The sequence below is a fragment of the Neolamprologus brichardi genome, chromosome 12 (genome assembly GCF_056152115.1).
Source record: "Neolamprologus brichardi isolate AB-2024 chromosome 12, ASM5615211v1, whole genome shotgun sequence".
NCBI classification, from domain to species: domain Eukaryota; kingdom Metazoa; phylum Chordata; class Actinopteri; order Cichliformes; family Cichlidae; genus Neolamprologus; species Neolamprologus brichardi.
Window position 1 is genome coordinate 15,851,435 of NC_142115.1, and position 14,731 is coordinate 15,866,165.

A 14,731-nucleotide genomic window follows, 5' to 3' on the forward strand; every position below is an offset into this window, starting at 1 on the left:
CTCTCAGCTAGACATAACTCGTTCCCTTTGGTGAGTGAGCTGGTGTAATCATCATGTCAGTTTTAGTATGAGATAATGCTTTCAATGCTTCACATCAATTTGCGGATCTTTGGTTTCTTCGCGTAGACTCTGGGAAAGTTTGTGGTGTTGCAGTCCCCCGCAGTCTGTGTAAGCTGTAATTGTGCTCGCAAGAGCTGAGCAGTCACATGCTCCTTCCAGTCACCAAGGTATAACTCAGTCAACACGCTGCATACTGTTTACCCATCTCCCTTTGAAGCAGACTTTTAAAGCAGTGTTTACCTCACCGCTGCCTTAAAAAAAGAGCTCAATCACTTGGGTTTTGGAGACATTTAAAATTGAGTAAGTGAAAACACTTGTCTGTGTGAACGGATGTGGGCACCCCTCCAAAATGTATTCCTGAGATGCCTGGGCTGGAGTCAGATCCAGATGGGTCTGAACTGAAACCAGATGGCTGGGTGAAGAGAACCACTACGTGCTGCATATAGACGGGCTCCTTTTATGGTACAGGTACCCTGGTTTTTTTGGTTGATCGGCCTGCGTGAGTGTGCACGCGTTTGAAGTGTAAATGCGCAAAAGCACACGTGGGCAGTGGAATGTGAAAAGCCATTTCACTAATTATGTAAAGTCCATAAAAGGATCTTTTTGAACAGAAAAAAAGGAAGAATTATTCTTTAAATGACCTCGTAAACGTAGCTGAATATAAGAATATACTAAAGTATACTTTTTTTTTTTGTTTTTACTGGAACACAACAGTCCATGACATTAAAACAGGACTTACTGAAGTCATTAGATGTTCAAGTAAGGAGGCATGGCGCTGGAATGTGACACAAATAAAACAACACAGAAAAAGATGCAAGTCTGTGTTTCTTGAAGTGCACATTTTCGAGGTCACATTTCTTTTCCAATACTGTGATTCTCTCCTTGGATATAATTATGTTAAACTTGATGAAGCCATGCAGATGATCTGTTTGCTGCACTGAAATCACAGCCTATGCTGCAGCAAACACACCTGTGCACCAGAGGACATCAAGACAACAAAAAAACACCTTCTAGCAGACAGCAGGTGTTTCGCGCTGAAAAAGCAAAGGGAGAGTTGATGAGGAATAATACTGTACAGATTTGTACAGAACTCTGTGAGTGGCTTTGGCTTTTGGGAAACAGTGTGGGACTGATAAATCAATGCATCTCAAGTGTATTTTTAACACCAAGCACTGCTCACATACTGTAAGTAGACAGTACTTATTTCCACCACCAAAAGCAGTCCCATTAAAATATTTCCAATTTAGATTCAGCTTCTTGCATCAAAAAGAGAAACAGACACACAGGCATCGATCCAAAGGAAAAAAAAAAATCCAGTATATATATATATATATATATATTTTGTTGAAATCGCTGTGTGGTCCGAATCTGCACAGCAGTGTCCTTTTTAAATTCTTCATTTCAGGAGGTAACGACTGTGATCAGCTGCAGAACAGCACCAGCGGTAGGGGAGGTAAGATTCTCAGCAAACTGCTCGAGGACACTTTCTCATCGCAGGTGCTTCAGTGTGTGACTCCACATCTTAACAATGACGAAGTGGAAACTCTGAAGCAGTGAACGAGCTCTAGCAATGAAAATTCAATGGGGCAATAAATAAATAAATAATCTGTCTAACTCAATTAAGGAGTATTTTATGAATTACAGCATTGTTGCCTGGTGTCATATATAAAGCAAAGTTAATGAGTTACTTCTATTGAGTTTTTTGTGTTAATGAAATATTGAGCAGGAATCCTTTATCAAAGGGATGGTGAGAGCAGCAATAAAAAGGTAGACAGAAGAATGCAGTGCTTTCACTCCAATCACAACGAGCATGCTGCTCATGTAATTGACTACAAGGTTGTACTTTTATTCGCTGAATCTTTAGCCCCTGGATTTGATAGCAATAGTTGGTTTCCAGGCTCTTGAACACTGCCCTCGCTTTATGCATTTCCATAATATAAATATGGTATATGTTTACGCCATATGATCATTGTATGTTTCCACATTTTCATGGCTCTTGTTGCCTTTCCTGTGATTTGAGTGAATTGTGTAGTGCTTGAAAAACCTGAAAACCCCCCTGAAAATATTCATTTTTATTTATTTTGTGCTATGCATTGTTCTGGCCCTAACGTTTCATGTACACGAGCTGCAGCGTGTTTTCATTCCAGCTTCGAGATGCACAGCCCCGCTATGCTACTCGCATTATACAGGAATGCAGATCCTCTGAGCTTTTGCATTACGTAGTCATGCATGCATCTGCCCAAGGAATGCTAAAACCCATTCAGGTTCTGCAGGCGAAGAAAAAGAATTTAAGACTCTTAATAAAGACAAGAAACGTTACACCGTCGATTCTGGTGATGCAGAAATGAGTGTTTTATCCCATTAAATCTTATTTCTTCGAACAATTATAAATTCCACAAGCCCAAAACAGAATGAGGGCTCTGAACACAGCAGTGTGTACAAATTTTTGCTTTTCTGAGTGGTGAATGTCACTCACAATAGTAAATGGGCTTAGCTGTTCACTGCACCCACAGAAACCAAATCTCAGTTTGGCTGCTCTACTTCTGCTGTTTCAGTAGATGTTCCTCTAACAATAGATGCTTATGACTGTGGCTTTAACAGCAGTGGATGGGATCAGTGGATCTGTAGCAGCAGTTATAATGAATAAAACACAGTGTTTTCATCAACAGATATGTGGCTGAGTGTGTTTCTCGACATATAAAACGACATTTTCTTTTACCGTCTGTGATCTCGTCTGATGGCCACCACTGGGTGCTGAGTCTAATGGAAGGCTGCCCACAGCCCACCTCCTGCTCAAAATATTTCCCCAAAAATTAAGTGTTATTCTCATGTGAACAGCAAAAGCATCAGCTGCTAGAAAGAAAAACACATTAGCCCCTTGGCAAAACATCACACATCAAAACACACACACACACACATTTCTAACGGTCGGTGCAAACACATCATTGCTGACTGGTGCGTGTAGCTTGCGACCCGGTTTCCACTTTTCTCAGTGTTGACAAGGGGATCGTGTTTTCTCTTTACACCTCTAATATACCCCAAACTAAATCTACAGGAGTTTGAAGATGCTGCACCACAGTTGCTGTTTACAAAAATTGATTACATCTGACCAAAGTCCCTCTTATAGACGCAGGCAGACTAGGATTTTCAGCTTGCTTTTGCTTTGCTAAAAATGATAACATGAACTTGCTAAAATGCTTTATGCGCAGGCATTAGTAGTATCAAACTCCCATCCATTGCCCAAGTTTCAAATCTCTTGCTCACAATTACCAATCTTAGAACTATAGAGGAAGTTTCAATCAGGCAAACCGCAATAAGCTTTGGGCAAAATTCAACTTAGATGCAAAGTGACCTCCAATCAGCGAATCAGTCCGTCCACGTGAATGGAAATGAATGCAAAACCCTCACGCTTCAGTAGGCTGTTTTTACTGTACGTTTATTCTCTGTAACAGATTTGCCCTTTCAGTGAACTCTGCCCTCTGTCTCCAGCACCATGCTGATGTTGCCTGTTATTTTTCTGAAAACAAGGTGAATCACCTTCTTCTACCTGACAAAGGAATTCATTATCCTTTCCCCCTCCCAGAGGACGCAGGATTGGTCTTCTCAAATGTGTTTGTGGCATGGCTACGTTCCAAAAAAGCAAGAGAGTGCAGTGATGTGCTAACAAGGATGAGACTTCCAAACTCATGAATAAACTCTCAATTCATGTCTTCAGTTTCAGTTGAGCCACACCAAAGCTTGTGGGGGGTTGGGGGGGTGGGGGGTGGGGGGGGGGGGGCAATAAATGCAAGAGCAGCAACAAATTCAGAAAGCATGGATATCAGCTCAACATCTGACTCAAATCTTACATTGTTCACATTGTTGCTTTGTTACATATTTTTTCCAGGGAGCGCTGACAAAACCAGTAAGCATGCAGGATGGGCTTTGACACGCTGTTTTCCAAACTTACTTTGTATCGAGAAAAGGCAGTAAAAAAAATCCCTTTACTGTAAATACAACGGTAAAAGTAAAAATGTGCATCAAACAACAAAACTTTAACCTCGAAATAAAAATGTGTCTCTTTCTTTACTAGAGGGGAAGCCGCAAGGGGATTAAAATGAATGAAATGATATACCTTCTAGGTACAACATGCAACTTAGGCCCCTTCGCAGATGATTTATTGTGATTCATTCATTAGCCTGCTAAGTTCATGTTATCTTTTCATTACAAAGGCTATTGGTGTAGTCGGCATGTGGCCATATTTGGATTCCCCAGCGAGAGATAAAGTGCCAGCAGCTTTACATCATGCCTGTCTCCTTACAGCACTGTGGGAAAAATCAGGGTTAGAGTGCAATTATTGCCAAAGATAACCAGAATGCAGCAGAGGGGCTTGACGAGGGGAAGCTGTGCTCTCTGAAAAGTTACGCTAGTTTCATGGAAAATATTTAAAATCCCCTCACTAATGTGAACACTTACACTTGGCACAGAGAGGCAACCTAGTAAATGAACTACACGTGTGACAAGACAGATGAGAAGAAAACCACACTGGAGGAGAGAGAAAGGAAAGCATGTTTCTGGTGTAAGTCTAAAATGTTCCACACGCTGATTATCAGGACATTTCAGCTTCCTCAATGTCTGATTTGGCCTGAATTGGCTGAGCGTTGCAGTGGGTGAAGAGGCGTGAGGCTACCATGATAAATGATAGCTTAGAGTCCCACACATCATCCTCTGTGTGCCGGCACGTGCAACTGCAAGTAAGTGCACTGCAAGACTGAACGTTTTCCAGTTTTAGGAAGAGGAAAATAGTTAAGAGCAATCATCCGCACTTCACATCAACACTACAGGTAGTTTATCTCGCTGTTACATGAATTCCCCAGGCTAAAGCAACAATGGTGCCATCATTAAGCACAGTTCAGGAAAATGCCAGACTGATAAAGAAGACATGTTATTTGAATGCTCTGGGTTGATATTTGGACAAAGCTGTTTAAATCCGGTAAAGTACCCAGAACATTTGACTAAAGAAAAAAAAAAACGAAGGTGGTTAAATACACTTATATTAGCGGTTAAAAGGATTTGCATTTGTTGAGCTTAGGGGCTTTAGAAAAATAATTTAGGGTTAAGAAGAGGGCTGATTCTCGTGTTTTCCTTTTAAGGCAAGCAAGACTTGCCCCTTGTAATGTAGCACAATCCCAGAGTGCCCTATAGCCAAAATGATCAAAAAGCATTTTAAGCATTTTAAAGAAGCAGTGGTATTGTAATAAAATGTAATAATATCTCCATAATGTCAGAGCAAGAGAAATAACAAGAACCACCAATAAGCAATGGGGTTATGAGCAAATTTGTGGCATTTACAGTAGCTCAAGGCACCAGATAGTCAGCATAAAGCAGAGTTGCAAAGTCTGTCAGTATCAGTTTGGTAAATGCAGGCAGATGTATAGTAGCTCTACAAAATGTTTTACAATGTGTTTCTAAGCCATCCATTCACAAACACTCACCAATGGCAGTGAGTCACCATGCGAGGCATTGTTCTGGCAACAGGAGCAGTGTCTGGTTCAGTTTCCTGCTCAATAACACCTCAGCATGTTTAGGGACCAGGGCTCGAACCCCTCCAACCCCGTGATTAGAGCCAATTGTCCGTACTGATGAAAATGTGTTTGATAGTTGTGTGGCTATGTGAACTACAATCCAATCTTCTGCTTCCATATTTTTGCTTTGCCTCAAATTTCACTGGACAAGTGAAATACATTATAAAAGTGGAAAAATGTTAAGACAATGTTGAATTCATAGTAAAACATAAAATTTAGCATCATGTGCTGCCGCTAGCTGACACATTTGTCTATGTAATTGTTGATTGTGACGGAAAAAATAAAGTCATGATACTAAGTCAAGATTTCTGCACATGTTAAAGCTGACCTAGATGACAAATGCATAGCTATTTATCTGGATTTTCCAATAAATATCATTTGGAAAATAAATTACACAAGGGAAGGAATAAACTGGTACCTCCTTCTTGTCCAAATAATCGTTTTGCAACAGCATCTTACCTTCACTTTGATTATACAGCCAATCAGAAAAAGACATTTTCAGTTACCATTGGATACAAATCACTTTAATCAATTTATTCCACATATACGAGACATGGTTGATCTAATGGCAGATCAACTATGTCTTGCATATGAGGAATACATTGATCTTCTGCAATTAGGGACTATTAGCGGATCATAGAGCCGAAAACTGATGAAAATGGTGACGGAAAAAGACCACATGCCTGTAGCATGTGATAGATAATCTTAATTAGCCCCCAAACTGAATCTCATTTGAAAAACATGACCAAAAACACTTACGGTACTCAAATAAATTTTCCTAACCTGAATATGGAGCTGTATGATCAATTAATAGTGGACGGACTAAGCCCAAGGTCTTGAATACGATCTGATTGGTCCAACCGCAGAGCTCGTAATATTCAGCGCTCCCATATAAACCCGTGCAGACTTGACATCGGTGCAATCTGTCATGCAAGTCAAAAGGATAGCGAGGAGTCCAGTGTAGAGCCACAGCTGACAGCCTACTCGCAGTAGCCTTCATTTGTTCTGTTTTTGCGCTGCAGAAGGTTTTTTTTTTTTTTTTTTTTTTTTTCCGGGGCGCTCTTCTTATGAATTACACACAAAGCAGGAGGCGTCTCTTTGCATTTAGTTGTGTTATCTGTGTTGACAGGACGATGCCTTTGAGAACCGGACTTTTTCTCCTGCTGGTGCTGAATGCATCAGCCTATGAAGTGGATCAAAACGAGTCCTATTCGCCCAGGAGAGCACGCTTTTCTGCCAATAGCCCTAGTAAGTAACACGCTGCTTCCATCTGCACATCTCAGAGTGCACTGCTTGCTTTCTTATTTTTTATTTACTTCTATCTATTTATTTATTTATTTTTTCAAATGCTCAGCCTAATCTGTATAGAGATCTTTCCTTCTCATAAATGTGTTGGCCTATGCAGCCGTTTCTGTCTTAACGAGCGCGTTGATTCGCGGAGAAGGCTGCGGGATTAACGCTGTGGTTTTTGCCGGTGTCCTGCCGGCAACAGATGAGCATGGAGCTTGGTGCTGACACCTGAGAGTGCAGGCTGTGTCATGCTGTTAGTGTCTTTCTCTTGGCTTCCTCCTTCTGCTGCATCGGTTCCACTATTTAGCACTAAAGCGGATTGAGAGGCTTTAAACACGGCGTTTTCCGGATATCGCGGAGCATTCTGGAGCCTTGAAGTTAGAAGAAGTAGATCACAGCATTGTGCACCGTTGCACGAAGCAGAAAAAAGCAAAACTGCTTGTCACTGGGTTGTGTCTTTGGGATTAATAAATGCAACCTCTTTTTTTCCGTTTCCTTATGTGTAAAGGGAAAAAGCCCAAATCTTTCTAATAACCACTAAGAAAAAAAAAAAAAGATCCGCCGCTGTACAGCATAAATCTGTTTGGCTTCATTCAAATGGTGAGTGTTAAAAAATATTAATATTGTTTGACTACAAAGGCACAGCTCAGTGATAAAAGGCAGTGGGTAACAGGGATGCTCTTCCCCTTCTGCAGGAATTGCTTCATCATCATCATAAGATTTGCAGCTCACTCTCTGTGTTTCCAGAGCAATCTCTAGTCCCTGGTGGCAGATAGACTTAATCTGACCGTGCAGGTCAACAAAAGGGCCCAGATTCAAAGCCCAAGAAGGCTCTGGGCTCCTCTGTGACATCTCTTAATGGTTATTACAAAGGTCTTCAGCCAGGCTGTTTGCCATCTTAGCGGATTCTGAGATCAAGGATAAAGAAACAGATTGTTTTAGACCTCTGTCTAGAAGTGTCAAAATTTAAGTCAGCTCCGGGTGTGTGCATGTGCGTCCCTGATGGCTAACATCATTTTTTCTAAATTTCTGGCACGTGGATCGAATGCTGCTGCAGCATGGCTGTGTCACAGCTCTGTCATAGAGATGGGGGTTGCTAGTGGGTTAATCATGACGTGAGCATGGCAGCATTTTGTGAACATTTAATTCATTATGTAGGTGTACATGGGATCGGTTCTGGAGGCAGAGTCCTCAAGATCAACTTGACAGCTATTTTGTGTAAAATAATTGAAGACAAAGATTGGTGACAGAGTGTGTGTGTGTGTGTGTGTTTGAGGGGTGCAACTGTATGTTTATGTGTGTCTACAGGCATGCCAACAATTTTCAGGAAACTCTTTGGTATTTCTGGCGCTGTTCATCCAAGCGCTGCTGAAAAGAACCAAACACTGGAATATAAGTCCCTGCCAAGAGAAAAGTGAAGTGGTGCCAAATAATGTCTGAGACTCTTTGAGTTGTAAGGTGTCCAATCTTCAGTCAAGTCACTGTTTGCCCCGAGTGACTGTCTGTCTGTGTTTTGTGAAGCACCAAAGTATGAAAATTCTCTTTTGTTCGCTGCATTTTCTCTTTTAGCTGAAACCCTGGCAACCCTTCAGTAATGAGCTTAGTGAGTGTGCAATGTTTCCCAGTGAACCCACTGTTGACTCCCCTGCTGATGGTTCATTCTCTGTGCCCACAGCAGATGTGGCACGCTGTCTCAGCAGTGCCCTCCAAGTTGGCTGCGGAGCCTTCGCCTGCCTGGAAAACTCAACTTGCGACACAGATGGCATGCATGACATCTGCAAGTCCTTCCTATACAGTGCTGCTAAATTTGACACTCAGGTATATGCTTTCATTCTCTGTTGCTATGTGCACATGAGCTGTGGAGGATTATATGGGCGTATGTGTCAGGACAAGAGTGTGTAAAGCACTGCTGTTTTGTTTTTTTGTGGGTTTTTTTTACAGGGTAAAGCGTTTGTGAAGGAGAGCCTTAAGTGCATTGCCAATGGCATCACCTCGAAGGCATTCCTCACCATCCGCCGCTGCTCCGCCTTTCAAAGAATGATATCCGAAGTCCAAGAGGAGTGTTACAGCAAGCTGGATATCTGCACGGTTGCCCGATCAAATCCAGATGCTATTGGTGAAGTGGCACAGCTGCCAAGTCACTTTCCCAACAGGTGAGATCGTCCTCTGCTGTATGTGCTTTACAAGTTTTCCCAAAACCAAGTTGAGGAAAAAACCTTTGTGAATTTCAGGCAAATAAGAGAGTACAGCTTGTTTATGAGCAGCATAAGCAATGACTACACTTGTCTTGATTTGCATGTTTTGATTAGCATCAGCGTTTTGCATTCTTTCATGCAACAAAAGAAAATCAAACAGGAATGTCAACTTTGGATGGTTTTATTCCTATTGTTGTTGTAATACATATAGAATTGCAGTTTGGGAGTGAATACAAAAGGATAGAAGGGTGGAGCACGAAGCTTAGTAGGCCAGCGACTGGAGCCGGGATGGTTACGCCCATAGAGATGACATCAGGCCATCTAGAATGCGTGCATAGAAATGCTAATTTTGAACCATTACAGATTACGACGACATTTTTTCTTGCTGTGCTGCACATTTTGTCCTTTTTCCCTTTTAAGCCCCTGAAAAAAATGTAAAAATTCATTCTGTGATGCCTTTGTGGTCCAAGGTTTTATGGTAAGCTGCTACAGAGCCTGATGGACTGTGATGAGGACACGGTGGAACGCGTTAGGACCAGCATGGTGTCGCGGCTCGGCCCAGAGATGACCATGCTTATTCAGCTGCTGCAGAACAAGCCCTGCCCATCCACCGCTGTGGCTGCAGCTGCCGCCATCCCAACTGGAGCAGAGAGCCGTGGGAGCTGGCGTCTGTCCATGGGTCCCCATGTGTACAAGATCCAGCCTAATCTGCGAAACAGAGACTCTGCCAGTCATTTTGGCAAAAAGCGTTCCGCCAGCGACAGCTCCTAACTTCCACTTTCACCCCCTCGAAACACCACAAAAGCTCCTCTATTCCCTAGAGGTGATACCAATCTATTCCTCTGCTAGACTGGAAGTTACAGAAATCCCACCTCTAGGGAATGCCGGACCACCCGTAGAGTCCACAGAGTCGATATCAGTTTGATTGTTGTTATATTATATATCCTACACTCGAAAGAACCCCATCTTCCATAGACTGTTTTCAAATGTGCCCGCTCACAGTTAGTGTTGAACAGGAGGCTGCTGCAGTTGTGCGACGTGGTCCTGTTCGCTCCTCTTATCGTCCTTTAACAGAGATTAATTCGTAAGTCTTTTGACGCTAAAAATGAAAAAAAAGGAGAGAAAAAAAGTGTTTCATGAATCTAGAGCACAAGCCAGTACTTTAAAAGTAAAAAGAAAAAAAAATACAATTTCATAATCCTGATATTTGTTCATGAATAGGAAATCAGTAGTTTGGTTATTATTGGTTTATTTGTAGGAATGGGTAATTACTAGTAGACTTATCTAATATTTCTGCATTGAGATCAGTCGAATTGTGAGCATGAGATGTGGCAATGAGTTTCATTACTGTTTTTGACACTATCATAACACTTAAATGTACTGTATACTAAGTTACCAGAGACAGCCATAGCTAGCCCTCTAAAAGAGAGCGCTCATAATGGAGTGAGGTCTGTAGAGGTTTCATGCTAACCTTTGAGAGGTTACCTTAAACTGACCAAAAAACTTCAAACTGCCCTGAATGCTATTCATGAAATACCAAAATTGCGTATAGCTATAGCACTTATAGATTTTTTTTTATTATTATTTCTGATGGCAGATGTAGCCATGGTCATGTGTTTTAAATCATTATCCTGCATGTAAGGATTGTTCAGGTCATGGCCAAGTCTATCAGAAGAAGTCCTTTTAGCATATCTTGTATCCAGACACTTGCAATGCATAAGACTGTTGAGCTCTATAGTATATCTAGTATGGGACCATGCTTAGTGAGATCTGTGTCCATGTTCTTAACTGAGTGCGAAGCAGTCGTGTGTGCGCGCAGTAGCTGATTAGCACGTTCACCGCTGAGACTGAGAGCAGAGTGTCTTCTCGGACTGATGAGCATCACTCTCTGAGGTGAATCATGTGACATGCACACTGGCTTCCAGGTCAAGATGGAGAATGACTATTTAAAGAGGAAAACAAAAGCCTTGTTGGAATGATATTTATTTTCCTACTATATTATTTAATGTTTTTTTTTTATTTTAATGCATTATTGTAGTTTTAATTAATTTACAGATTTAAAGAGCAGTTCAGTCATGGCTCCTATTTGAACATGAGCTCTATGCCAAAAAAAAGTGAGCTGACACTCTGGTGACTGAATGGGACCCATGTCATGACTCTGTGCTGGCCATAGGGGAACAAGGTTGGTCATTCAGGTCAGGTGATCTACTTCGCGGAGGTTACACGGGACCACAGCAAAACATTAGCTTAGTTTTTTGACACAGTTTCTGGTTGTCGGTGCAGCTGCTAGATGCTCACGTGTGGTGCTGGGGAGTCGTGCACGTTATTGAATCTAAACCAGGTAAAACAAACATCAGCACCGGGGGGCCTGTTAGGGAAGCTTCTCGATGGTTCTGCACTTGCTTGCAGTGCTTTTCTTTGCACGGAATGAAGGTGAGGCATAAATTTAACGAATATATGACACATAATCCGAGACATAACCTTTGATTTAGGTTGAGCCACATCTCTCACAGCAAAACTTTTGATCTATTTTTGCTAAGACCGGCCTTGTATTTAGCTAGAGTTAATGATTCGATGGGTAGCAAGGCGAAATATAAACATAGGCAGCGTTTATGTAATAGCGCAATGATTTTGGGTTACTTTGGACGCTCATGCTTTAGGCTGTAGCCAAGAAGTCGTGCATCCGTTAAACAAATATCTTTCAAAAACAAATTTCACAGCTTTGAGAGACCAAGACAATCATCCCAAACCAGTGCACGATCATAGAGCCACAGTCACTAAGAAGGGTCTTGATGCTGGTGTTTGCTTTTATAGATAGATGGTGGAACTTCAATAGGATAATCCATGGCTTAGTTTAGAGAATAAAAGTATGTTGTGTAAGTGAGTAAATATTTGTGCACATTGAAAATGCAGTATGGAGGTTTGAAGTTTGAACTAAGAATGGGTTGAGTTCACTACTATACAGGTTTATTTAGCAACTATCCCATTTTTAATCTTAAACCTCGCAATTCGGTCGTCTTGAAATTCTTTTACTCCCAAGTCGTGAGAAGTAATTGCCTTACGTTTGACTTCAGTCAATAGAAAATGAGCTGGACCCAGTCCTGTTTAAAAAAAAAATGCAGAGGATTACTAGTGAACCGAGTGACGCTCAGACCAGAAAAAGAGATGTTTTATTTTTCAGTGTCAATTTAATAGCTATGTTAAAATTCCAAACTATGCAATAGTCACACACAAAGGATTCACAGCAACACAGAAATTGACCTTTATTTCATTCAGTGCCAGCTGATGCTGTGTGAATCAAGCAGCAGCATGTGTGCTCTCATACTGCACTCACAGTGTGAAGGCGATGCTCCTCTATAATACTTTATGGTTCTGTGTTTTACTTCTTTCAGATTTTGTTTTACACTCGCATTCGTTTTGTTCTGTGAATCGTTTCTTTTGTGTCGTGTGGTGCAAACGGACAGCTGTTCTGAAGGAATCTCTTAGGAAGTTAAGAGCTATAGTCACACTGTAGTATATCCTAGCTTATATTTTCTCTTAAATATGCACTTTGCATCTTAACCACTATAAAGGGCATTGAAACATTCAGTACATGTGCAACTGAGACATATTTTATTTACGCAGCGAATGGAGATAAGTAGGAATATTTTGCATCCTGAAGGGTCAGGGCTTCTTCATGTGCTATTGATACATATGTCTATATCTTTGTTGTCCATGGGTAAATCCAAAACCCAACAGCTGCTGCTAAACTGTTACTAGCCTGATCGATGCTGTCTGGATGCCCCTCCACTCTGGCCGCTCTGATCTGTCAACGTGCAGTGAGCTCAGCATCGGTCCATATTTGCATTTAAACACACATTAATGTCTATCCATGTCTTCATATTTATCTCCTATGAACATTCTCCATGTCAAATATATTTGGCACGGGCAAATTGACTGTTTCCTCACCAAGTAAAATGTATTGGTAATTTTAGAGAATGTACCTGTATACTGAATGTCTCGTTCGACAAGGACAGGACCGAGATAGATGACCAGTGAAGGTTATTTGGGGAAAAAACAAACAACAACAAAAAAGAGAAGAAAAGCTTTTAGTTCCTTTCTGTTTCAGATTTGAATTCAGGTATAGGGCGCTTAAGGTGGTACTGGAATATTGTTCAATTGACCCATGGTGAGTTTTGTGAAACTGTTTCTGTCAATGCTAGAGACGAAAATCTCCCTGACCTCTGGCACTTCGTGGTACTCTTTCCTCTCAAGACTTGAAATGCATAAATAAATGTTGTTGTGCTTAAACGAAATCGAAATGCTTCAGTGACTAGTAAAGTTTATTTTGTATTCATACATACATACATATATATATATATATATATATATATATATATATATATATATATATATATATATATATATATATGACACTTATTTTAATATCAGATTCAAAAAGTTATTGCTAATTTAGGGAATTACTGAAGTTCCTGATACAGATGCTATGTAACGCATGATTGACCCTTGTGAATCACTTGCACTTTAAAATATACCCATATACATATATGCCCATACTGTGTATATGTTTGGGTTTTTCCTCTGTACTGAAAAGTCATGAAAGATACAAATGCATCAGTTGTCTGTCTTTTGCTGATCAGAAATAAAATATTTATCATATCTGGCATATGGTATGCAATATGTTGCTTTGCTCTTCTTTCACTCGTTCCGATCTTTTATAATATGCTGATATAAAGTCCCTTAGGCTCGCATTTTTTTCCCCACCAGCTTGCCTAAAAATATTCACAAATGTCTCTTGACTTGACGCCTTCATTTTATCTACCGGCAAACTGCAACATGTGCAGTTTAATGATGGAAACTGAGGAGAGAATTTTCTCATTACATAAGCTTTGAGATGCATTTATGTTCAGACTATAAAAGATTTTAAACTACGACGACCTCCCAATTATCCAATCCAAAGTGTCAGTGTTGTGCTGGGTGTTCTTTTCTGCAACACTTTTGCTGATCCTTCTCATTACAATGCTTTTTATTAGACCGTAAACAGTGTTGCCCATTGCACCGCACACTGGAAAGACACTTAAAATGATATTAAGTTCACTGCACACTCCAGCTTTGCTATGGTGCAGTGCAGTCAGAGTGTGCAGCTACAACCTTTATCACTAAACTACGATTAGCACTGTGTTATAAATGCGCATAAAGCAATGGCATGTATAGATTTTGATCTTCACACCGATGCAAAAATAAGGGGCTTTGCAGGATTATGTCAGATTGTGGATCCTACGGTGCAAGTGGATGAGGGGGTGAAATGCAGTGAACTGCAAAATGAACTGCAGCAGTGGCAGCAGGTTAGAGTCAAGACAGATTATAGGTGAGCAGCAAGGCAGCAGGAACGGCAAAAATTGAACCTTATTTTCTGACTACCATACCTTTTCCTTTTAGCTCTGCTTTTCACTCCAACTGTAGCACTTTAGCTGCCGGATGCTCACCACTACATTCGCCACCTAGATGCAAAATGCTTTCCATTTGCTGTCATAGAGATGACTTTCTCAAACATCGGTTATATGAATGAACATTATGTAATAAAACTGTAAACCTTGGCATGTGGGAGGCCTAGTTAACGTT

General features: G+C 40.9%; 1 protein-coding gene across 1 annotated transcript; it reads left to right on the top strand.

Annotated features, from left to right (window-relative positions):
- Positions 1 to 6,691: 6,691 nt before the first annotated feature.
- Positions 6,692 to 13,443, top strand: stc1 (stanniocalcin 1). The gene is made up of 4 exons (XM_006784047.3): positions 6,692 to 6,872; positions 8,590 to 8,732; positions 8,856 to 9,067; positions 9,580 to 13,443. Exons 1-4 carry the CDS (start codon positions 6,692 to 6,694, stop codon positions 9,878 to 9,880), a joined length of 837 nt encoding a protein of 278 aa, XP_006784110.1. The 3' UTR covers positions 9,881 to 13,443.
- The last annotated feature ends 1,288 nt before the right edge of the window (positions 13,444 to 14,731 follow it).

Coding starts and splice junctions, on each gene's coding strand:
- stc1 (XM_006784047.3), top strand. CDS start 6,692: ATGAATTACACACAAAGCAGGAGGCGTCTCTTTGCATTTAGTTGTGTT. Junction 6,873..8,589: donor CTTTTCTGCCAATAGCCCTA/GTAAGTAACACG, acceptor CTGTGCCCACAG/CAGATGTGGCACGCTGTCTC. Junction 8,733..8,855: donor CTGCTAAATTTGACACTCAG/GTATATGCTTTC, acceptor TTTTTTTTACAG/GGTAAAGCGTTTGTGAAGGA.